At 47.6% G+C, this 22,944-nt stretch overlaps 1 protein-coding gene across 3 annotated transcripts in view; it reads right to left on the bottom strand.

Moving 5' to 3' along the window:
• Positions 1-22,944, bottom strand: part of DICER1 (dicer 1, ribonuclease III) — a 50,162-nt gene that overhangs the window by 2,935 nt on the left and 24,283 nt on the right. For 2 of the 3 annotated variants that reach the window (XM_077780973.1, XM_077780974.1), the window contains exons 13-27: positions 21,560-21,692; positions 20,508-20,583; positions 19,486-19,625; positions 17,391-17,570; positions 16,978-17,191; positions 16,623-16,776; positions 15,050-15,232; positions 14,668-14,773; positions 14,090-14,265; positions 12,408-13,191; positions 9,213-9,368; positions 5,268-6,147; positions 3,273-3,541; positions 413-575; positions 245-320 (exon numbers count right to left, since the gene is read on the bottom strand). In XM_077780973.1, coding sequence (XP_077637099.1) covers positions 245-320; positions 413-575; positions 3,273-3,541; positions 5,268-6,147; positions 9,213-9,368; positions 12,408-13,191; positions 14,090-14,265; positions 14,668-14,773; positions 15,050-15,232; positions 16,623-16,776; positions 16,978-17,191; positions 17,391-17,570; positions 19,486-19,625; positions 20,508-20,583; positions 21,560-21,692 — 3,690 coding nt within the window. Of the gene's footprint in view, positions 1-244; positions 321-412; positions 576-3,272; positions 3,542-5,267; positions 6,148-9,212; positions 9,369-12,407; positions 13,192-14,089; positions 14,266-14,667; positions 14,774-15,049; positions 15,233-16,622; positions 16,777-16,977; positions 17,192-17,390; positions 17,571-19,470; positions 19,626-20,507; positions 20,584-21,559; positions 21,693-22,944 lie in introns of those variants that run through there. The other variant, XM_077780975.1, reaches the window with a different exon arrangement.

Below are 22,944 nucleotides of genomic sequence, written 5' to 3'. Positions count from 1 at the left end.
GAGCCGACAGCACACGGGGAAACGCGGGGCGCACGACGGCGCGCACCCCGACAGACGCGGCTGCGTCTCTCTTTTAACGCGGCGGTTACTTTATAAAAGCAGAAGGGAAAGTCAATCAGACCACAAGCGGGGAGTGCAGAGGGCACGCCCCACTGTAAACATTTTTCCATCTTTGACAACTCCCTCCATCCCCCCCGTCTTGTTTTTAAGTAGCTTAATTTTTTCCATGCACATTTTGGCTTACCTAAATTTGGCAGTTTCTGGTTCCATTTCAAGCAATTCTCGCACAGGGGAACGGGGCACATTCGCAGAAAATTTTTCTGTAACCGAAAGGAAAGAATGAGGTGCATGATATCCTTATAGTGGTTTTTTAAGGATGATTTTGTTTCCTTGCAAGGGGAGCGAACGGTACCTATCAGCGGCCGCATCATGGGATAGTACACCTGCCAGACCGTCTCCAGGGACATCCCGCTGTCCATGTAAATGGCACCAGCAAGTGACTCGAAAATGTCCCCCATGGCCTTCGGGACTTCGATATCCTCTTCCTTCTCTTCATCCTCCTCAGACCTCCTGAGCTATTTACACAGAGAAAAAGGGATTCGTAAGCAAAGAGACCATCTTGAAATGCCTTCCGCGGAGGTTTCTTTTCTCGGCTAGGACTTCGATTATATCTTTTTTTTTTTTTTTAATTTTTTTTTTTTTTTTTTTAATTTTTTTTTATTTATTTCTAGGAGAGAGAGAGAGAGAGAGACAGCGTGAGCAGGGGAGGGTCAGAGAGAGAGGGAGTCACAGACTGAAACAGGCTCCAGGCTCCGAGCTGGCAGTCAGCACAGAGCCCGACGCGGGGCCCGAACCCACGAACCGCGAGATCATGACCTAAGCGAAAGTCGGACGCTCAACCGACTAAGCCACCCAGGCGCCCCTTCTATTATATCTTTAACAAGGGTAACACCACCCACCATTTGGGGCAATGACCTGTTACACTGTAACAAGCTCTTCATAAACAGTAACTTATCTTAAAAAAAAAAAAAAAAAGACTTTCCCAACTTCTCAAAGAAATAACACAAAAACAAAAAACTCCCTTCCCCACTCAGTATTATTCTGTACTCAGCAAGGGAAAAAAGAGTACTTCTAAATGAAAACAAAATCAACGCTAACACAAAATTAGAAATAGTCAATAAGCGTATGAAAAAAAATTTCAAATCCCCTCCTCATCAAAGAACTGCATCTTAAAACAGCTCTACCCCCTAGCGGCTTGGCAAGGATTAGGCAAAATACTAATCGGTACAGCACGAACACGGGTCTGTATAAATTAGTTTGGGGAGTATAAATGACCACTTTTTGCCAGGGAAATTCTACTAGAAGATAGATTTCTCCAACTTCCCTTTTTATTACACCCCTTAATACACCCTGACTATTAAGAGTACCTGACGTACATTCAAATTAATGTAATAAAAAACTACGAATAGATCAATGCCTTTTAAAAGTTCATAGCTCTTTGAACAGTAATTCCATTTCTAGGAATTTATCTGAAAAAGGCACCGGATATATTTGCCACACTTGTATTTATTAAAAGCCGTGAGTAAAATCAACTTAAATATCTGGCCACAAAGGACTGTTTAAATACACTCCATTGGAGCTATACTGCCTAGTGTGCAGCTACTGAGCCTTGTAATACCACTGGGTACGTGGAAAGGTGTCCTCAATGCATTAAGTGAAAAGAACGCACTATGTACACGACGCATAATACAACTGCACTTCGTGTATGTTCATGTTTATACACATTAGCAATAAAACATCACAACATTAATTCTCGTCATTTCTAAGGCAGCATATTCGCATGACTTTAATCTTCCTTTTGCTTATTTGTATTTTATAAAAGAAACACAAATTGCTTCTCAAAGACAAAAAAAGAGACGAGGGACATTTTAGGTTTTTTTAAATTTCTAAATGGACTGTTCAGCCACACAGAGCTCTATATAAACTGCTCGTAATGCTGACTACTGGGAAAACAAGATCCTTACTGTTTGTACGTCACGGTTTTGAGGTAGAAAGGAATTTTAAAACTTACTGAGTCTAATTCTCTCCTTTCACAGAAGAAGAAACTGAGGCCCAGAGAGGTGGAGAGGCTTTAAGATCCAACAGAAAGTCAGAAAAGCCAGACCACTGACATTTCCGATCAGTTTTTATTACCTTCTAATACATATGTTTACACAAACAAAGGTCAGGAAAAGAACACACACAAATTAACAGAACTCGTAGGTCCCATAGTCATCAAAAGAGAACTGAAATCTAATTTTAGCTAATGCTGCAAACGCTAAGCTCCAGCGCTTCTAAAGAACGAGGCCAGAAGCCATCCTGAGAACACAGCAGCTGCTTCTAAGTCCTGGTCCCACTGCCAGCCGCGCTGCAGCGGACGGCCAGCCCTTGACGAGCACACGTGGGGGGACGCGGATTCCCCTCCGGCACACATTCCGTAGTGTTTACAGGGTCTGACACTTCCCTTGCGGCTACCCCTCAAGTTCCTTTCACGGCAAGTCCAGGAAACGCACTGCTCCCCAGCCAGGGTTTGGGGCAATGGCAAGAGGGGAAGGGGCAGGCTACAGAAAGAACAATTAAAATGGCCACCAGATTGATGCACACACTTCCTGCCTCCTTACAGCAAATCTACAACAGTAAGGAAAACAAAGGAATCAACACGGAGGACAGCACCCGAGGGCGCTGTCCTGGGTGCACAGGGAGGCAGACGGATGGCAGCGAGGCAGCGGAGGAAGGTGGAAAAGATCTAAGTGAAATCCTTTGCTACAAAACTTCAAAACAGCTCACTAACACATTAAAAGTAGCTCCATCACCGAGGAACCTTTGGCTGAACTTAGGCCAGAAGCCTCTCAAATTCCACCGCTTAAAATTTTAGAAGGCTGGTTTTTAAGTGAGTTTTCCTCTTTTCAAGAAGGAGCAGAACACATACACACTGGTGACGCGTACCTGAGACAGTATCAGCGAACGTCTCTGATCCGTTTGAACATGCAAAGGCCGAACACATGGCCCGAGCCCTTGCTAAGGTTCACGCGCGGCTTCGGGCAGGGAAGACGGGGCTTGTCAGGTTCGCCTAAATCCTGGAGGGCTGATCCGGGGACAGCCCCCGGCCCCTTCTCTCCCCTGAAGGTCCCCGCGCACCACCACGGGCGCAGTCAAGTGTAACGGGCCGACAGGGGTGGCGCACGGCTGTACCCTCCGTCCCCCCCGGACGGGGCCCCGGGGAGCGCACTCACCTCCGAGTCCATGCCCTGCATCTCGTTCTTCTCCAGCTGGAACTGCACGAAGTCGTCGATGACGTGGAAGAGCTCGGGGGAGACGGCTTTGAAGTACTTGTGGTAGTCGTACTTGACCGCCAGCGATGCGAAGATGGTGTTGTTGACCAGCGCGGACCGCAGGTCGGTCAGGACGCCCGGGGAGTGCTGCCGCGGGTCTTCGTAAAGGTGCTTGGTTATGAGGTAGTCCAAAATCGCATCTCCCAGGAACTCCAGGCGCTGGTAACAATCTGCGGGGCCCAGAGCGCAGTCGTCAGCTCGCACGCCCTTCCCACACAGTGACCCTCAGTGAGCACCGGCCCCAGACCCGCCGCAGCCAAGTGTGGTGGGCGTCGAGTTCATGCATGCTCTTCAATGACAATCCGTGTGACGTGTCACACTTACTAAAGCCTCTGGAAATGCAATTGGAATGGCAAATTAAGCCTATTTCTTATCTATAAATTGGGGTCCTAAAAGCCTACGGTGGCCCAAAGACCGATGCTCCCGCAGACCGACACTGGCCAGGGGGCCCCATCAGGGTGGGCCCTCCCCTGGGGCGCAGGGCTAGCTAGGCAGGTGCTGGGTGCCGTCTGGGGCCAGACGTGCCCTGCCCCTGTCCTGCACGCCCCTCGCACCGCACGCACCCTGCACTGATCCCCTCGCACCATGTGCTCTTTCCCTGCGCACCCAGTGCTCCCTGTGCTCTGCCCCCGCGCTAACGCCCGCACAGCCCATGCTGTCCCCATGCTAACCCCCTGCACACCCCGCATTCGGCCCCCATGCTAACCCCTGCGCACCCCATGCTCCGTCCCCACTCCGGAGTGTGTGCTCGGCCGCCCTGCCTCGCCACTCCTGGGTCACAACAGCCACCCAGGATGCCAGCCAGTATACTAGAAAACCCCTTTCTCTGCCTGCTGAGAACTGTGGAGTTTGGAACACACAAGGGCCGGAGAAAGGAGAGTTGAGGTCGTGAGCAAAGACCCGAGGCACCACGGTTGACAGCCCACACGGGGTAAGGCCCCAGCGCTGGCCGGCACCCCCCCCTTCTCCTCACCGTGCCCAGCAGGGCCCACACAAGGCAGGAGGCTGGGCAGGGACGGAGGCGGTGGCATGTCCCGGACAGCCGGAGCTTGGAGGCAGGGCCCCCAGTCTGCAGAGGGCAGGAGACCAGCGCAGAGAGAACCCTCCCTGGGCGCTGCTGGTCCCTCCAGGCCAGAGCCAGATCGGTTTTCACTTTTTGGTTTTACACTTTCCTGATCATCTTAACCTTTATTGTTTTTCAGTTCTACAGACCCTCTACTCTGCTCTGGTATCCCAGATTCAAGCACTTATTACTCCAATACAGAAAAAGCGCACACAGGCATTTCACAAGCGGAAGCTGACAGCACTTTCCAGGCACCTAATCTCCCTTCTGATCTGATGCACGGGCCCCCACTAACCCGGGGAGGGAAAAACCGGGAGCGCAGTGCCCAGGGGAAGACGCGGCAGAGTCCGAGCAAGGGCCGCGAATCCTTCCCCGAAGACGTGCCTTTTAATCCGCTCACCTTCAGATTCAAAAAGATTCAAGAAGAGAGGGAGGGGCCTTGCTGTCCAGGAGGGACCCTACAAAGCCGCGGAAATCCACCCAGAATATGCGAATGAACCGAGAACCGGAAACAGCACCGGGCAGGCATCAGAGGGGCACCGGGGGAGGACAAAAACGGGGAACGCGCGACAGAACGCGAAGGCTCAAAGTCCTCCGTGCGGCAGGCACGGGAAACGGCATCTCCCAAGAGTGTGAGGAGGAGGCCGGGCTGCCGGCTGTCGAGGGACAGGGGGCGGGCTCCCAGAAGGCAGAGGAAAATAAAGCCGCCTTCCTTCCTCGCTCGCTCCCGCCCGCCACCGTGCATCTTAAGCACCAGGCCTGCACGTGCAGAGGATGCTTTTCCTTAACGAGGCCGCAGGTTCCGAGAAACGGGGGGCGGTCGGGCACCTTACCCGTGATGGTATTGTAGTGGTAGGAGGCGTGCGTGAAGGCCTGCAGAAGGTAAGCCTTATTCTTGAACCTGTAGTTGATCTTCTTTTCGAAGTTCTCGAAACCCGATATCAGGTGACTCAGCGTTTTGTCTGCGTCTGGATGATCGAACATACACCTCGGGGGAATCTTCAGACAGCCGTACTCCAGGTCTTTCGACAGCGAGGAGCGCGAGCCGGCCGCCGCGGCCCGGCCCCCTGAAAGGGCCTTTTGTTGGCTGCCTGAAGTCTCCCTGGCAGGGCCCGCGGCCCCTTCCCGGTCAGTCCTTTTCGTTCCCGGGAGCACCTTCAGCCCCAAGGAGCACAGGAAGAGCTGGGCGGCCCTCTCCCCGCAGCTGGTTAGGTAGCAGCCCAGCAAGGCCTCCACGCAGTCGGCGATGCTCTTGTCCGCGATGCACTGCTCCGTGTGCAGGTCGTACGAGATGGACTGCTTCCCGGTGTCGACGCCGCAGTTCTCTTCCGACGGATTCCAGAACCCCACCACGAAGTCGTCCTCCTCAACGGCCTTGCTGGGATCCAGGTAGCACATGGCATCCCAGGAGCTATAGTCGAAGTCCTCGAAATCTGAGGAGAACGGCCCACTTCCCAAGGAGGACTTTTTGGGCATTTTCCACTCGTACGCAGACACGGTGGTGGCGAACGGAGACAGAGAGATCTTCTTGACGAACGCCCCGGATCCCATTAACATGTTGTCTATGAACTTGATGTGTTCCTGATCGTACTCCAGGAAGTCGTCTTCGTAATCGGCGTCGTCCTTCGGAGCCTTCCACATCAGATCCTCGTCGTCGTCGTCGTCGTCCAGCCCCTGGCCCAGCTTGCCATTAGCCAGCATGCAGTCCTTTGTCTGAAACGAGGGGGAATGGGGAAGGAGGGGAGACAGAGCTGCTGTTTTTAAAAGGGTTTGAAACTCAATAAAAGCAAGGGTTATGGATAATTTCAAATGACAACCACAAATACTAAAAGGCAACTTTAAAATCATGGCCATTTGTTTTCAATTAACATAAAATAAGTTATTTAATCACATAAACAAAGTGAAACATGTCCTTTGAATGTTCATTCTCTACGTTATAAAATGACCTTTATCCAGTACGAAGCTTTAAGTTAAGGATTTCTGTACGTGGATATAAAGTTAAAATTAACGTCCACGAGGCACAACTTGAGCTACGAAGTCCTGCTCCCGGCAGGCACACAATAAAAGCACTCACATGCCGATCACAGAGGTCTTCAGTTTTGCTGACAGCATTTTAAAATGCTGCAAAAGGATTTTCAAATTAATAAAATTACAAGTCCAGATGCAGAAAAAGCATTTATCTGTGCAATAAAGAGTATACACAGGAAAAAAGATAAATGACTTTAAAAACCAGTAGGATATTAAAAATAGGCAACAGGGTTGCATGGTAAAGTTCTGTCCCCATTTTCCACTTCAAATCGAAGTACATCTGCTACAATATAAGACTAGATGGCTCTGCCTGAAAACCAAAAGTGATCACTGCACTAAGCTATGAATTTGGGAAATTATGCTTTTCCCCTGCGCTGCGCTACAGTAATCAGAGGAACAGATTATAACCTAACTGACAAAAACAGAGGAAAATTTAGACTAACATGAAACACAACAATCCAATTTCTGTCAGAAGATCTTTGCTAATTCCAATTTCTTTGGCAAAGGCTCATTTGTGAATGACAACCTTAATAATGGGCTAGGGTTCAGGAATGATGTAACTTTTTCGCAATGCTAAGAGATGCCAAATTTCTGTTGCGCAAGAAATAAGAGAGAGAAAAAAGACTTTACTTTGGGGGGGAAGGCAGGAGAGCGCGCTTCGATTTTGATAGCGACGACCTTTTCCAGAGATTTCCTGACAAAAGAGTCTTCAAATCTCGAGTATTTTTTAAATATTGCAAATATTTCATTTTAAGTCAGACTCAAAAGGGATAGTGTATTTGTTTGAAAAGAAAGATGAGTAGTGAGCCGAGCCATGTATCTCCAGCAATACACTTAGCATTTTTTTTTAATAAAAAAAGTTTATAAATCTTTTGTAAGGTTATGGAAGAATCTGAAGAGAAATCGTAGCGGCAAACCTCTAGGAACTATTTCCTGCTAAAAGCCCTCGACTTTCCCAAGGTAACGTGAGCTGCTGGGACTACTGTTCAGTCCTTTGTGAAAAAAGGCAAATTGCAATTAAAAAAAAAAAATCGGAGTGGAAAAACATTTCATTAAATAAAATCCTTATATATCTTCAGGAAGATGCTACCATAAGTCTGAAACTGGCAATATACACACACCAACCCCAAAGACTGGGTTTTATCACAAATAAAGCAAAGTTCTTTTCATGCCTCTGGGTTTCGGTTTCTCTATCTGCGAAACTGCGGGATTCGGCCTCATTAAATAGATTCTAAGAACACTTCCATCTCTTAAAAAAAAAAAAAAAAACACCTGGGCATAAAACTCTTTTCTCTTCCAATTCGAGTCAGCCTCCTACCTGAGTTATTACCTTCGTATGCAAAGGTTTCTCTTAAACCTACGTGTGGAGGAGTGAGGCGGGCCGAGCAGGAATGCCAGCACTCTCTCTCCCGGGTCCTGTAAGGGCCTGTTCAGCAAGCATAAATTACGGAGTGAAAATATGAATGGTATCTTTTATGTATTCCAAAAGCCAAAGTGCCAAGTCATCTGAAATGTTAAGGAAAATAAGAAATGTCTGTTCTATCTTAAAAGAAATTTTTTTTCCTAATCGATAGGACTTGTCAGTGTCACCTCATGCTAACTTTAAAAAAAAAAAAAAAGCCGATTATGAAACTACTTTCAAGGCAGAGTAATTATCACTGGAATGTTTTTCACAGAGAGGCAATATTGTCTCTAAAGTTCTCAAAACCTACACGTTTTTCTCTAAGGTTCCACCCATTTCTAAATCAGTAATGGATATAATTTTTCTAACCCAACTTGCATTAAAATAATCTAATGCTTTTCCAGAGAAGTTCAATTTCCGGAAGATACTGAAATTATCTCAAATACTGCATGAGCTAAAACTACTCAGTGAAGAGGTAAAAATCAAAACAGAGTCATAGAGCAGCCAGTGGGCCTGGAAATATTTGAGACCAAGAACTCGGACACGCATGTCAGAAAGAAGACATGAAGAGCACATATATTTAGGAAGCATAATCTGTGAAAGACACGGTATTCTCACCGCTGGCCTGGAGGAAAAATTAAATAACAACGATCTAGTTTCTCATTAATGCAAAATAAACGTCTAAGAAATGAAAGTGCAAAGAGACGGCCTGTGACTTTGGACGAGGCGCTCGCGCTGCCCAGACGCCCACCACCGGGCGGGCCGCTCTAGCTGCTCCGGAGCCCTCCGAGGTGCCCTCTGGTGGCCTTTTGGACAAGACAAAATGAAGCCGCTTGCAGCTAATACTTGGTCTTCTTAAGTCACTGGCAAGATGTAGCTATTTTGAAAAATTTACAACCTTCATGATTTTTTTTTTAAGGTCACCAAAGGAGACCTAGTCCTAACTGAGAAGACCCTGTACAAAGCAAGGCTTGACTGAAATTAACGACTTTGCAGACTGGAGATCACAGATCACTAAAGAGTCATTTTATTGAACAGAGCTAAGGATCTATGCTAAACCATAATACAGGATAATGAAGTGAAATGTTACGGAGTTTTATTTCTTTCCTCTTTTTCGGAGTCCACAACATCATACAGCTCTGGAGAAGGAAGAGGGTAGAATTGTCTCCCATCAAATATAACACTGTTTCTAAATTCAGTGAAGAGACCGCTTCCTTGGAGAAATTTAACTCAATGCATCAAACACCTACTCTATTATAAACACGCCGTGGGAATGAAATAAAAAATTAATAGGACAAAATTCTCCTGTTCACCACAAAATAAATCCTTCCAGTTACCAAAAACTTACCATTTCATCTTTTTCCCATTTATCTGTGTTACTTTTGTCTTGGTTTACTACATAACCGGGAGGAAGCCAATTCACAGGGGGATCAAATATTGACACCACCATGCGGCTGGGCAGTCCCTTCTTTTTTCCAAGCCGGTACAGATTACAGTTGCTGACCTTGAGCAGAAAACATCTGTAAGACACTTATCCATAAACGGCCACTGCTGGGGCTCATACCAGGCAAATAAACATAGTTTTAGCTAAATGTCGTTCACATCAGTACAACCGCTCATCAATGGTAAACAATGTACATGTTTTCTGCCTGTTTGCGGCAGGGAACATCACATTCCGTGTATTCTACAGCCTTTAGTGCAGTTAGATGAATGTTTCTGAATATCAAATGCATCAGAAAAAAACTAGTAGGCAAATTCCTTATAAAGTCAGAACAAACAATTCGTACAATACAAACTTTAAAAAAAAAAAAACGCAACATGATGATATTAAATGTAAACTGCCAAGTGGGACTATCAGACTAGAAAAGAATCCAAATAAAGCGTCTAAGGTGTCNGGGGGGGGGGGGGGCCCCACGGCAGGCTCTATGGAAGTGGAAAATGGCACTCAATAAATGGGAGCTTAAAAACACTTTATACTCCTAAACCACAAACGCTATTTTTGTTCAATCATTTTCAAACACAGCAAAAGGTAATAACTCCCATGTTTATTCACATCAATAAAACACTTCACTGTTTGCCCTGTGGTCTGTTGTTCCTCCCTAACTCACTCAATCCTTAACATTTCTACCTAGAAATGTCTAGTAAAAACTTGGAAACGAGGATCTAGAACTGTCCTTGTCATTTGCATTTCCCATAAACCGGGTTCCTTTTTATGTCAGTACCTCGCGAGCCCTTTTTCCGGGGAACTTGATACCACGAACAGGCAGCCACAACCCAGAGAGAACACAGACAGAAAGACTGAGCAGGCGACACAGCTGGGGGCGGGGGTGGGGACCTCTGTCTACAGGTGACACTCACTACCTGCGGCATGCTGTCGGAAACGGAACAGCTCAGATAAACGCTGGCATCCTTCCCCAGAGCCGGAGAACACAGCATCCGACAGCAGTCACGTCCACGGTCAGAAGGCACGGGCAGCAAGATGGAATGGGAAGAAAGAACTAAGGGCCACTCAACACGCAGGGGGAGGGCCGCGAGAGAGAAGAGCGGTGTGCATGAGTCCGTGCGAAGCCCAGTGAGGGGCTCAGGCCTGGTCAGGACCCCAGGAGTGACGGTGACCTCTACAGGAAGCAAGGAGCCAAAGCTTTCTGGGCGGACGAAGGGATGTAAATTCTGAAACACGTACGCTAATGTCTTTCCTAGCTAATAGAGAATACATGCTGCTGCTTTATGTCCATTCTTAGCCTCGGAGGCTTGCTTCCTACAACCACCTCTTGGTGATCCCATTTGTACTGACAGCCTGGATTATTATCACTTATGGAGACTATTCCCCCGGCCCGTAGCTCAGTCCTAAAATCTCAATGGTCCCAGCGTTTCACTTCATTTTCCAAGAGGTCCAAAAACCCTAAACCTAACCCCCGATTCCTCCGTTTGTGCTTATCCCAACAAGGGGCACCGCCATGGCCCCAGCCTACACACGGGCACCCTGGCATCACGGGTCTCTCTGCCCCCCAATTACACAGAGTGGCGGCGAGAAGGGAGGCGAAGGGTACGGGTTCTCGCTTCCAACATCCTCCTGGCCATCTCTGGTGACTTAGGTAACCCTACACCAACTAAAGTAAACTCTCTAGGCAGGCGTCTCCCCATCTGCAAAATGGGGACGTATTAGCTACCCCACAGGGGCTCAGTGAAGACAGTGAGGTCTGTAAAACGCTCGGTGTAGCGACATCGTCTGCTGCGCACCTGCCACGGGACCCTGGGGCAAGTTAACCTTTCCTGCCTCAGGATCCTCATCTACAGGACAGGGATAATAAAAGCCTGTACAATTATACGGAAAATTAAAAAAATTTGTAATAAAAGTATGCAGAATTAAGTCAGGCGATTAACACATGCAAGGCGGCGAAAGTAGCGTCTGGCTGGAGGAAATGCTTTGTTAAGTGCGAGTTTCAACTCTCACTCACTCCCTCCGAAATCCTCCTCGCCTCAGTGCTGTCCTCACTGCCAGAACGCGGGAACTATCCCCTACTCTGCCTGCTTACACTTCTGCGAAGGCCCAATGGACTGGCCGCCCCGCCTGGCGAGGCTTTGCACTTGGACTCGGGCTGCACTCTGCTACCAGGGTATCACGTACAACCCCGCTTCCTGCGCGGTAAGTGTCCCTTGTGTGAAAAGCGCCCCCAACGTTCCAAGTAAGCACGAGCTCCCGGACCTAGCGCGGAAGGTCTCCCCGCACAGCTTCACCCCCCTGCCTGTGCACTCTTTCCTCCGGTGTTTCCTCACCCCTGCCTGCTGCCACCGTCGAGTCGCTGAGTGCTGACGCGCCCTGCTGTTTGTTCACTCTGCTTACACACTCTGCTTACACACCAGGCACCAGGGCACCTCTTCCATGAACACCTTCTCCTCCCAGCGACAGTCCTTCTCTCTGAGTGTTTGGGCCAAATGAGCAGCTTTGTAAGTTACGTGCCAGGCAGGTATGTGTGACACAGCTTTTATCATCATTTAAACGTTTTATTTTCGTTGCTTCTCTTCCTTAAATCTTAATTCCCCACTGGCGTGAGGCCGCACTGTTCCTCCGGGCGCTAGGTCCCCGTGTGCTCAGAGCTCTGGCGTCACCCCCTTTGGCATCGGGGAGTCACTGACTGAGCTCCCCTCCTCTCCCCTCCCGACGAGTTCGTCCACACAAGACCTATGTTTTCGCATGTCCATGTGCCCCGTGTGCCAAGACGGCATTCTCCCGGATAAACGTCTCTCTCGATGAAAGGAGAGTGTGAGCTCCCCCCGCCAAACAACCAGCCACAAACTTGTTCACATCCCCTTGGGACCCAGCGAGCTCATGTCCTCTCGCAAACGGTCTCGTCGGAGCTGAATTTCTGTCCGTCACCAAGGCACAGACAGGCCAGCCGGTGCCCCGCACCTGAGGGCCTCGTCAGGGAAAACACAGCTCCCCATCCGAGCATCCCTCGTCCTCTGAAACCAGCTAGGGGGTGACCCCACATCCCGGGCACGTAGAATGCTTGCTCTACCCGAAAACCACGGCGTCTCTTACCTTTTTGCTTCTCATGTAGGAGAGGCGGCCCTCGTGAGCGTCGGGGTAAGTGCAAAAGAGATAGGTGGTGATGGCGTGCTTCAGGAAGGAGTCACCGAGCATTTCAAGCCGCTCCAGGTTAAACCCATCGCTGGCATTGGAGAGGGTCAGAGCCTGCAGAATAAGTCCGGGATTCGGGCCCAGAGTCCTCGAGGAGTAGCCGGGACCAGGGCTCGGCACAGAGGCCCGCCCGTCCCGGGCCGCGGGGGCAGCTTCGCGAGTACCGGGCGTCGGGGCCGCTGCGGGACTTCCATCTGAGGTAGATGTGTTAGCGTTTCCATCAAGGTATTTATTACTCAGGAGAGTACATTCATCGCTGGGCTTGGGCTGGTTCTCGTAACTGTATAGATTCTGAATGGGATATGAGGTAGTTGGTTGTACAGGGACTTCCTGCTTGTAGTAACTCGGCTGACTTCCTTGGCAACACACTCCATTAGCTAGGTCGCAACTGCCATTGGCAAGGTTTTTATTGTGAGAGACACCGTTCCGCGCTGTGAGATCCGTCGAAGCCTCGAAGTGGCGCTTCCCGGGCGGCTCGCCGAAGAGCGTTCTGCAGTTCACAGACATTTGGTCGTGATTCTCTAAAGAGGAGGTTCTAGTAGCACCTTGACGTGCAGCATTTTCAGGGACTACAATTGTGCTGTGCTTACAGTAATTATCGTTTTCAGCTGAAGAGGAGTTCGCAATTGAGATGAAAGATTTGCTGTCGATAGATTTCTTCCACCCGAAGTCTAGGTTAGGGTACCTGCAAAGACATTTTTAGGACTTCATCAGAACCTTCACAGGGCGGGGCTTAGAGCAAGAGCAGGGTGAGTAATACAAACAAGGAAGATAAAGATGCCTACAAACGAGCTCCCATGGGGAGGGGAAACGAGTCTCCAGGGCGGAAATCACCGTCATTGGAATTCTGTACGAAGGATGCCGGACAGCGAGCGCGAGCATGGGGCGGCAACGGCGTGCGGGGCAGGCGACGGGACCTGGAGCCACCGTCTGCGCGGGAACCCCAGGCCCCCGGGCTAACTAGCTGGGGACCTGCAGGGCTGCTCTGTGCCCTGGAAGAGGGGCTAACAACTCCTAGCCCCCAGGGTTGTCCTAGTGATTAAACGACCCAAGACGGCTGACGGCGTCTAAACCGGCATTTGACACCCAGGTAAGTACTCGGCAAACTGCAACTGTGACCACAACTCTGCTGTTTTAAGGTCCCTTACTCCCTGGAACCGCCATGGCCTCCACAACGGGATAACCAAAATTAATCTGCGTGGTTAAGCCAGTAACTTCCCTAGAACGTGGAAGCTTTCCTAGCAGGAAATGAGAAAAAAAACATCTCGAGGCAACTGTCATTTAATATAGATTGGATTTTATAGAAGAGGAAGCGGTCCTCAAGTGTCGGCATGGAAACAGAGCGGGGTCCGTGTTCGCTCTGCCCGCCGTCCCTGGAGGGAGGAACGAGCCCCTCTCCCTCTGCAACTTTACAAGAATGCAGGAGTCACAGGTGCATTTGTTTCACGTATGAGACACCCATGCTTTCTTTTTAGTCTTTCAAGAATTCTTTTGTATGAAATCAAAATCTGAACTTAACTTGGTTCTTTTGCAGACAGGAGCCCATGGCCCCGCGCCCTTCCTGGCCCACGGCGCTGGCATACCTAAAATCCACGGGAAGCGAGCAGACGCCTACGCCAGCGTCGCTGGCCGTCTGGGCCCTGAGCTCCTCTGCGGTCAGAAGGCAGTGAAGGCGGTAGAGTATGCTAGGGAGACAGACCGCTTTTCTCCACAGCGATGCTGGAATCGGGTGTATCGCACAGAGCTCCGGAACCAGTATCTTTGAAGAGGCAAAAATGTGCACAGATCAATATAGAGCACACACAGAATAGAATAAAAAAATTAAAGACCAATTTCACGAATGGATAAAGACAAAAATCATAAATACTAATAAAAGCTGACTTCGAAAAATGATCCTTTAAGGCCGAATGGGGTTTATCCTAGGATTTATAAGGATGAACCGAATTTTACCAATGGGGACCAAGTATTAAAGGAAACCTGTCCAGTTTCCAAAAGCGCATTCAAATGCAAGTATACACACACAATTAGCTAAAACATGACCAAACCTAAGGGCTGGGAATCTTCCAAAAACTTCCTGAGTCACTCGGTTCACCTGACAGTATAAAAGCCAAACTTCTCTTTCAAAATAGTGAACGAGGCTGGTTAACAACGAACATGTTACCTGTTTATTTTGCAGACTTTCCCACTTGGCTTTTCTCTTCTCAGCGCTGCTTAGAGGAAGGGCTTTCCCCTTCTGATTCAAATGGCGAGGCGTCAAAAGATTAAGTCTATAAACATTTCAAAGATAATTTTATCAAACAAAAAGAAGCAGCCCCTTCAAAAGGGTTCTATTACCTTAGTGTCCTTACAAGTCACCCACCGAGGAGGAGCTCATCTAAACTGCAGACTCCGGGACCCCGCCCCGGGCACCTGTTCCTGCAAAGAATCTCCCAGTTTCAGAGTCTGCGGGTGGGGAGTTTGACAGTGAACCCCGACATCTATCTGCTGACCTCTGCAAATAATGCCGCAGGTGAAAGTCAAATGCCCTTTCCGAAACCCCTTACCTCGAAGATGTGTGGTCCACATCCAGCAATGGCTGGTTGAGATTGGTCAGGTCAAGGTTATACTTTGTTTTATAATATTCTGCAAAAGTTTCATACTCCGGGGAAGGGAATTTACTCAGTGGGGTAAGGTCAGTGTATACATCAGCTACATAAAATCGATGAGGCTGATCAAAATTGCGGTATCTAAAAATGAAAAGCAATACATTGAAGGCAACTGTCCTCAACACGTGTTTTTAATATGAAAACGCAAATTACAATTTTAAAGTTCAAAGGCTAAAAACAAACGGCGTTAATGGAAACTTCAATGCCAACTAGTATGTTTCAGGTGGGTGTGAGACAAAAACTAGATTTGTATTAAGTAAAAACTGATTTTCCACACTGCCCTGCTTTATCATTATCCTTGTCCTAAATATCTCTGATCGCTCTGATAACCCACGAAAGCTAAACGGTGCCTTTAAATCTCTTAGTTTCACCAGTATAAACAGGGTAGAAAACTTTCACCGTTCTACCAGCTGAGTAAGCAAGCGCTCTGCAGGACAAACATGTTCAACATGAAGGGCGCCTGCCGCCTGAAGGCATGAAGGCACCACTTCCGGTACTAACAGTCTGATGACAGCTGACAGCTAAAACAGGACTTTTAAGGGGCGCCTGGGTGGCTCAGTCGGTTAAGCGTCCGACTTCAGCTCAGGTCATGATCTCACGGTTCATGGGTTTGAGCCCCGCGTTGGGCTCTGTGCTGATGGCTCGGAGCCTGGAGCCTGCTTTGGATTTTGTCTCCCCCCCTTCTCTCTGCCCCTCCCATGCTAGCACTCTGTCTCTCTCAAAAATGAATAATAACAACAGTAACAATAAAAAAGTTAAAAAAAATTTTAAATTAGACTTTTAAGTTGCAAAGAAGAAAAATAAATCAAAGACAGAATTATAGCCACTACTCTAATTTTATGAAAGGTTTCTATATTTAAATTTTTGCTCAAAATCTATCCCCTAAATTTTTACAAAATAAGAAAAAAGGCATCTTAATTTACTACTTCATTACACTTAATAAACATTATTCCCTACTAAAACGTTTAAGCAGCTGTTATTTACAATCAAATTCTTTAAGGGTTTGGAGATTAAAACAATGAGGATTTGGGGGCGCCTGGGGGGCTCAGGCAGTGAAGCATCCCGCTTCGGCTCAGGTCCTGATCTCAGGAGGTTTGAACCTGGGGTGGACTGCACGCTGACAGCGTAGACCCTGCTTGGGATTCTCTCTCTCGCTCTCTCTCCCCCACCCACTCCTCTCTCTAAAAATTAAATAAACCTTAAAAAAAAGAAAAAAAGATGAAGACTTTAAGAAAGCTTTCAACAGCATTTAGATGATCTGAACTTCAAAGTAAAACCCCTCCACCCACAGCGTTCCGGGTACTGTTTCTTACAGGAGGGCGTCAGCTGGGAGAACAGGCCCGCCAGGAAGAGACACCTAAACTTCCCATCAGTGACATCAACGCCACAGCCCATCTGGGTTTCCACGAGAGCCAGCAACTCTCCGGAAACAAAGTGCCACTCCGGCTTGGGGCTCCACCTAGACACTCACCTCGGAATGATAACGGCGTCCTGGTAATCTTCTAATTTAAAAACAAAGGGTGTTTCTTTTGAATACTTGGTGCTGGGAATGCCTATGCGAGCCTCAGACTTCTCAATATCTTCCATGAATTTGAAGTCAATGTCCAAAGTGCTGGAGTCATTCACTTACGGAAGGAAAAGACTAGTTAGCTTGTAAAGACAGGATACAGGTAGGATTCTTCCCTAAAGTTACGTATCAGAGTCGGTGTCTACTTTAGAGTGATCTCTAGTAAGAGATTTCCCTAGTGGCCACAAGGCACTAAGACTAAGCAACTTCCCTTTCCCAGCTAGCATCAGCCCACACGTCAGAGTCTAGCCCTTCTTACCAACGTTAAGAGGTAGAACACAGTAGGCTGAATCAGCGTCTGTGGGTTTAAATTCTAGTGCAGGTTTTTCAAGCCGAAGAATATGTGAGAATATGTACTGGTGAAGTCTTGTAATCAACTCAAGCATTTGAAGAGGCAACGTGAAACCTGACTTCTTCAACTCAATGGATATGGTGACCTCTCCAGAGCGCGTGTACACAGGAAAGTGCGGGATCTGAGCAAAAAGAGAAAGCAAGCATCCCAATGTTAACAGGCATTTTATTCCATCACAAATATTTCATTTCAGAGGGGGCACGGCGCTGTCAGTCCAGGGAACAGAAGGGACACCCTGACTTTTAAGCACTAAACATTCCGAGGACACAAGTGGGGCTCTCAGCTGCCCCCTCCTATCGCAGTCCTGAAGGACTGTCTACCTGAGGGATGGGCTTGGCCGTCAGGATTCCAAAGCATCTTGTGGTGTCCTCAGGGGGATACAGCTTCCGCCTTCTGAAGTTGAGCTCATCAGGTAAGGGCGTCGTCAGAACCATTCCTATCACATACAGGTAACAGGGCTGATCGGGTCTGGGATAGCTATCCCTCAGACATTCTGGAATCTAGAAGTAGAAAGAAAACTTAAGCATCAAGATCAAGCGTAACAGCCTCTTTTCCAGACACTGACAAAGAAACAAAAACAAAAAACAATTTACTCGTAGCTCTCCTAAAAGGGAAGTAGATACCTAGGACAGGGGACCTCATTACTTAACTCTGGGGGACAGTCAGCACCGCTCAGGTCTGGGCTCAGGCGGCCCAAGGTCACCTCCCTCATAATGCACTGTTGACTCTATAGTGAACACCAAAATTCTATGAACGATCAAATCCTGTAGGGTATTTTCTAAGAAACGCTATTCATTTGACCTATTTCTTTTGATTAGAGAACTCTTTTCTTCCTTGGGACCTTTCACCTTTACTCACTGTAGAAGATCAGGAAAAAAATGCAACACTTCCCAAGTCCCACATAATTGTAGAGCTCAGACCTCACCTCTACTGTTAACATTGGGACAGACTGCGTCTTCCAGACTTCTTCCTGTGTGTGAACGTATATCGACACATACACATTTGCGTGCTTCACCACACAAAGAATGACACAACAAAGGGCTGTCGTCACCTCATTTTTTTTTTAATCTCCAATTACTACACTGAGGACATCTTCGTAGTCAATACAAATCTGTATCACTTTTGATAGCTATCTAGCTACAGAAGTAAACCATAGTTTAATGAGTCTGAGACGGTTTCTAAACTCTCAATATTCACACAACCCCACGCAACAGAGTCGTGCAGTTTCTGAGGGTCAAGGGCATAAATTGCAGCTGTAGTTAAAAGGCACAGAAATACTGGCCAGGAGATCGTTATTAAGGGAGTATCAGATAACCCGAAATGTATCTGTTAATTGGAACTTATCATTACGACTGGTGACGTTTGTCCTATGAAATGAGCCCAGCGGTATCCGGGGTAAATGTGGAGCAGGGGGTCAGGGAAACCGAGGGAGACAAGCATTTCAGGAAACGGGTAAAATTCATAACTGTTAAACAACTGACATGATTTTCAATCTTGAAAATGCTCAGCTGAGTGAGAACTTTTTAAAAAGTAAAACGCTGGGGCGCCTGGGTGGCTCAGTCTGTTGGGCGTCCAACTTTGGCTCAGGTCATGATCTCACGGTTCGTGGGTTCGAGCCCCGCGTCAGGCTCTGTGCTGACAGCTCAGAGCCTGGAGCCTGCTTCAGATTCTGTGTCTGCCCCTCCCCTGCTCACATTCATTTTCTCTGTCTCTCTCTCAGAAATAAACATTTAAAAATTTTTTTAAAAATAAAAAGTAAAATGCTCAACATAAAAACAAAGGAACCATACTTTTAGCTGACGATGAAAGCACACAGCAAAACCTGGCTTTCGTTTGCAATTCTTATGGGGTGGAAACGTTAACAAGTGTTTTTTCAGTGAGACCCATTAGTCCAGGATGACTCTACCCAGAAGTCCGACTTGGGGACATGGCAGCACACGAATCCTGCGCGGACGCCAGGCTCAGCCGGGCGCGGCCAGCTGGCGGGACCAGCTCTGCCCGCAGGCAGGCCGCGTCCTAGCCCCTGGTGCGCCCACCCCTGTCACCTGCCTGTCTGGTCGTGCAAATCCCCCTTTTGTCTTAGCCCCGAACACGAGTGGAGCCGTCTTCCCACTCAAGTGAATGAAACAGAAAGTGTCTCTAAAGGGAACGGACTCATTCTGGAAAGAACTGGCAGATGAGGCCAAGCTCCTTCGGAGAAGAAACACAAAAGCAGTGACCCGAGTGGGCGGGCGCACACAGGAAAGAGAGGGCCCGGCTGATCTGGGGAGAAGCCGTGACGGGCGGAGCGAGCCGAGATCCCCACGGGCCAAATTACAAGGTCTGGGAAGCCAAGCAGGGGACGGCAGACTGGCTGCAGCAGGAAATACAAAGCCAGAAAGGCCAGATTTGTGCTCAGTTCTAACCAATACTAACTGCTTTGGGGTAGCACTGCCTTCGTTTGGTGGAACCTGGTCTTCCCGGAACACTGGTCTCTTCTTCGTCGTGTAAATCAAGCTCTTCTTCATATTTAACTGTCTCTTTCCCAACTGGCATCAAATGGTCATCCAGTTCGCCTAAGAAAGGTACAGAGAATTCACATTAACAACCCAGATTTTTGCTTCTCTATTGAGTAAATAATCCGGAGCGGCACTACGTTAGAAAGCAACTGGAAGGGGAATGAAAGCTAAAGCGTCTTTGCTTTAACAGCATAGAGTAATCGGACGTGATGCTTTAGGCAGTCTGTATCGGCATTTGTTTATTCAGCATGAGCAGGATCACAAACTCTGCTCCAAGTGGCAGAAGCAGCATCTGAACACGGCAGGGACTGGGGGACAGTGCAAGGCGAAGGAATGGCGCTGCGTGGTGACAGGCAGCAGCTACCCTTGTAGAGCCCAGCACAATGTACAGACGTGTGGAACCTCTACGCTGTACACCAGAAACCAGGGGACACTGTGTACTAACTAGGCTTCCGTAAAAAAAAAAAAAAAAGAAAAGAAAAAAAGTGTTTTAAAATAACATCTAAATGGAAAAACAGAACCCACCACTGTTTTACAAAGTCTATGGAGAATAAGACTTCCCATTTTCTTTAAAAAACGGATTAATCTGTAAACTAAACTGATTTGAGAGACTGACCCATTAGAACACGAATGCTCCCGATTCAACACTTACAAGAAGACCTGTACGTGTTGAAAAGGGGTCAGTGAGGGGAGCAGATACATTACAGCTGTTTGCAGGGAAGGTGTGGCCATCAAGGAGCCGGTACATGTTACAGGACCCTCAAGTTACATCGTATTTATGCCCGTCCGTCTGTCCAGCTTCACCAGAGCACACGGAGAGAGAGCAGGGAGTTCAGAGCGCCACAAAATCCTTAGAAACCTACAAGTCTTTGATATGCTTTTGTTTTACAAGGTTCTCAACCTCACTGTTATCTGCATGTGCTTTTCAAACACTCTTACCAATTTTGTGCAGTTTTTCACAGCAAATGAGAGCGACAACTCTCTCCGCCAATCGTATACAGCTCATTGGTGGACCCTGAAAGTGACAAAAAACATTTCCACTGTATATGCGTGTAACCATCGATCATGAACACATACAACTTCTAGGAAACCTCTGACCCGCATTTTTAAAGTTGAGCTTTACCAGAGCGAAGCTCTTCATTTTGAAAAGTGCCAACAGGTTTGTTAAAACCCTGATTTCCACAGGTGAAACGGCCAATTTTAAAAGCCCTGCCCAGTAAAAAAAATCTAGATCAGCTATGATGGAGATTTGATCATTTTAACGAATACAGATTTCAGTTAAGATTTTAATGTATCTTATTTTGACTAATCTACAAATAGTTTTAAAAAATAACTAAAGATATATCAAAATGGGACAGTAACATACACATTAACAGCACACATTTTCACGTGCAAGAGAAATCAGTCATCCCAGAAGACCTAGAAATCAGTACTGGGACCAAGAACGGCAGTACCCCGAGGCAGATTTTCAGGTGAACAACCAAACAACTACAAAAGCTCAAATATATTTAATAAATTCTGTTCCTATAAGTATCTTAAGCCACAGCTGAGGGATTCGGTCGGAAACGTTGATATTAGTAAGATCTCAGTGGAAACTGCAGGGGTCACCTTGGTATACAGTCTGCTGACGATCTGAGTGTGTGGCTGACCACAAGAGCGATTTATAAATGTTCTCTTAAGACAGATTCAAAGCGGGGCACCCGGGGGGCTCAGTCAGTAAAGCATCAGACTTTGGCTTGGGTCACAATCTCATGGCCTGGGATCTCGAGCCCTGTGTCAGGTTCAGCCCCCGCTTCAGATCCTCTGTCTCCCTCTCTGCCCCACCTCCCCACCCCATATACTCGCTCTCTAAAATAAATGAATATTAAAAAAAAAAAAAAACAGATTTAAAGCTACATTTACCTGTAACTTACATGGGCATAGAGAAGCTGAAAAAAAAATCCATTAACGACATACTTTCAAGGCACAATCATTTCTTTTTCTAAACTTACAACAATGGAGGCTCGAAGAGGTGAGTTAATTGGCAGATAAAGAGTTGAATAAAATGTACCATCAGGCAGCTCTCGAGTTCTACATTTAGGAGCTAGATGAGTAAACGGATCACTTGGTAATCTAGCACAGTATCTGTGAAGAAAAAGAAATTCTGGTGCTAAATCCACGACTGAGAAACAGAGGGGAAAAAATCCTTTTTGGTAGTCATATCCTGAAGTCTAATGTTGTACGTCCCTCTTCCCCTCCACTGGGTTGGTACTGACAGGTGGAGTTTGAGTCCCAGTGCTTCAAACTTTCAGTAAGATGAACACCGTCGTCCAAAGGAGTCGTGTGCAGTGACCTTCTGTGTCTACACTGTCCAACAGGGCGGCCACTGAGCACCTGAAATGCGGCGAGGAGCTAGGGGACTCTTTTCTACATTTTATTTCATTTTGACTCACATTAAAATTTGAATTTAAATAGACATGCCCAGTGCTACCACACAGCACAAAAAGTACTGTGCGGAATCCATTAGGAAAACTCACTGCCAGTGCTTGGTCCTTACTGTGTTCTGTGCACTGGCAAACGTTCAGGGCCGGCCCAGTACTGACACGACGGAAAGCATCAGAACAAGAAGCCACCCCTCCCCTCCCACCACACCCCACCTCCCCCCACAGGGCAGGAAGCCAGCTGCAAGGGCACTGAGCCTGAGCAAGGAGGGCGCTGGGACAGGAACGTGGTCCGGTGGGGGCCGGAGTCACACAAGGAGGGCAGGGGAAGGGGCCGCCGCCCTGCAAGGTCACGACCCATGCACTCAGGACACCCAACACGGCGGCAGCCCTGCCGAGCCGGAGACTGCCTACATTCAGGGACACTGAACATAAACGTAACTATTTTGAGGGCAATGGGAATCCTATCTCTCACTACAGAGGAAGCCAGAATAAAGATGGGAGAGACGAAAGCTAGAATGGACCCTGTGGTGTCATAGTAGAAGTGCATGTAACAACATAAAGGAAGTCAGATATGGAAACAAATACAGCTATAAACGTGTATGTGAACACACACACACACACACACACACACACGCAGTTTATAGCTCTGTCAACTAAGGAGCCTGCGAGCATCAATACTCCAGAGGCAATGAACACACTTGGTGCTCAGACTTTGGTTTCTAAATACCACCATTTGCCACTAAAAAAAACCCAGAACATTTTGGGGAAACAGCCAATATCTAAGCTGGGGCAAGGAAAATAGGAAGTGACCAAAGAATAAGGGTGATGTAAAAAAGACTAGCTTGAAGGGGCTTTCATTGGCCAAATCTGAGATAACTGTAACATCAGAGTAAATAATAAATAATAGTAAGCAGAATACAACCCACTGAATAATACAGAAGTCCCTCAGTACA

This window comes from Crocuta crocuta, unplaced genomic scaffold (genome assembly GCF_008692635.1).
Source record: "Crocuta crocuta isolate KB4526 unplaced genomic scaffold, BGI_CrCroc_1.0 scaffold299, whole genome shotgun sequence".
Classification (NCBI taxonomy): domain Eukaryota; kingdom Metazoa; phylum Chordata; class Mammalia; order Carnivora; family Hyaenidae; genus Crocuta; species Crocuta crocuta.
The sequence above is the reverse complement of the archived record's forward strand: the minus strand, read 5'-3'. Positions and strand labels throughout refer to the sequence as shown.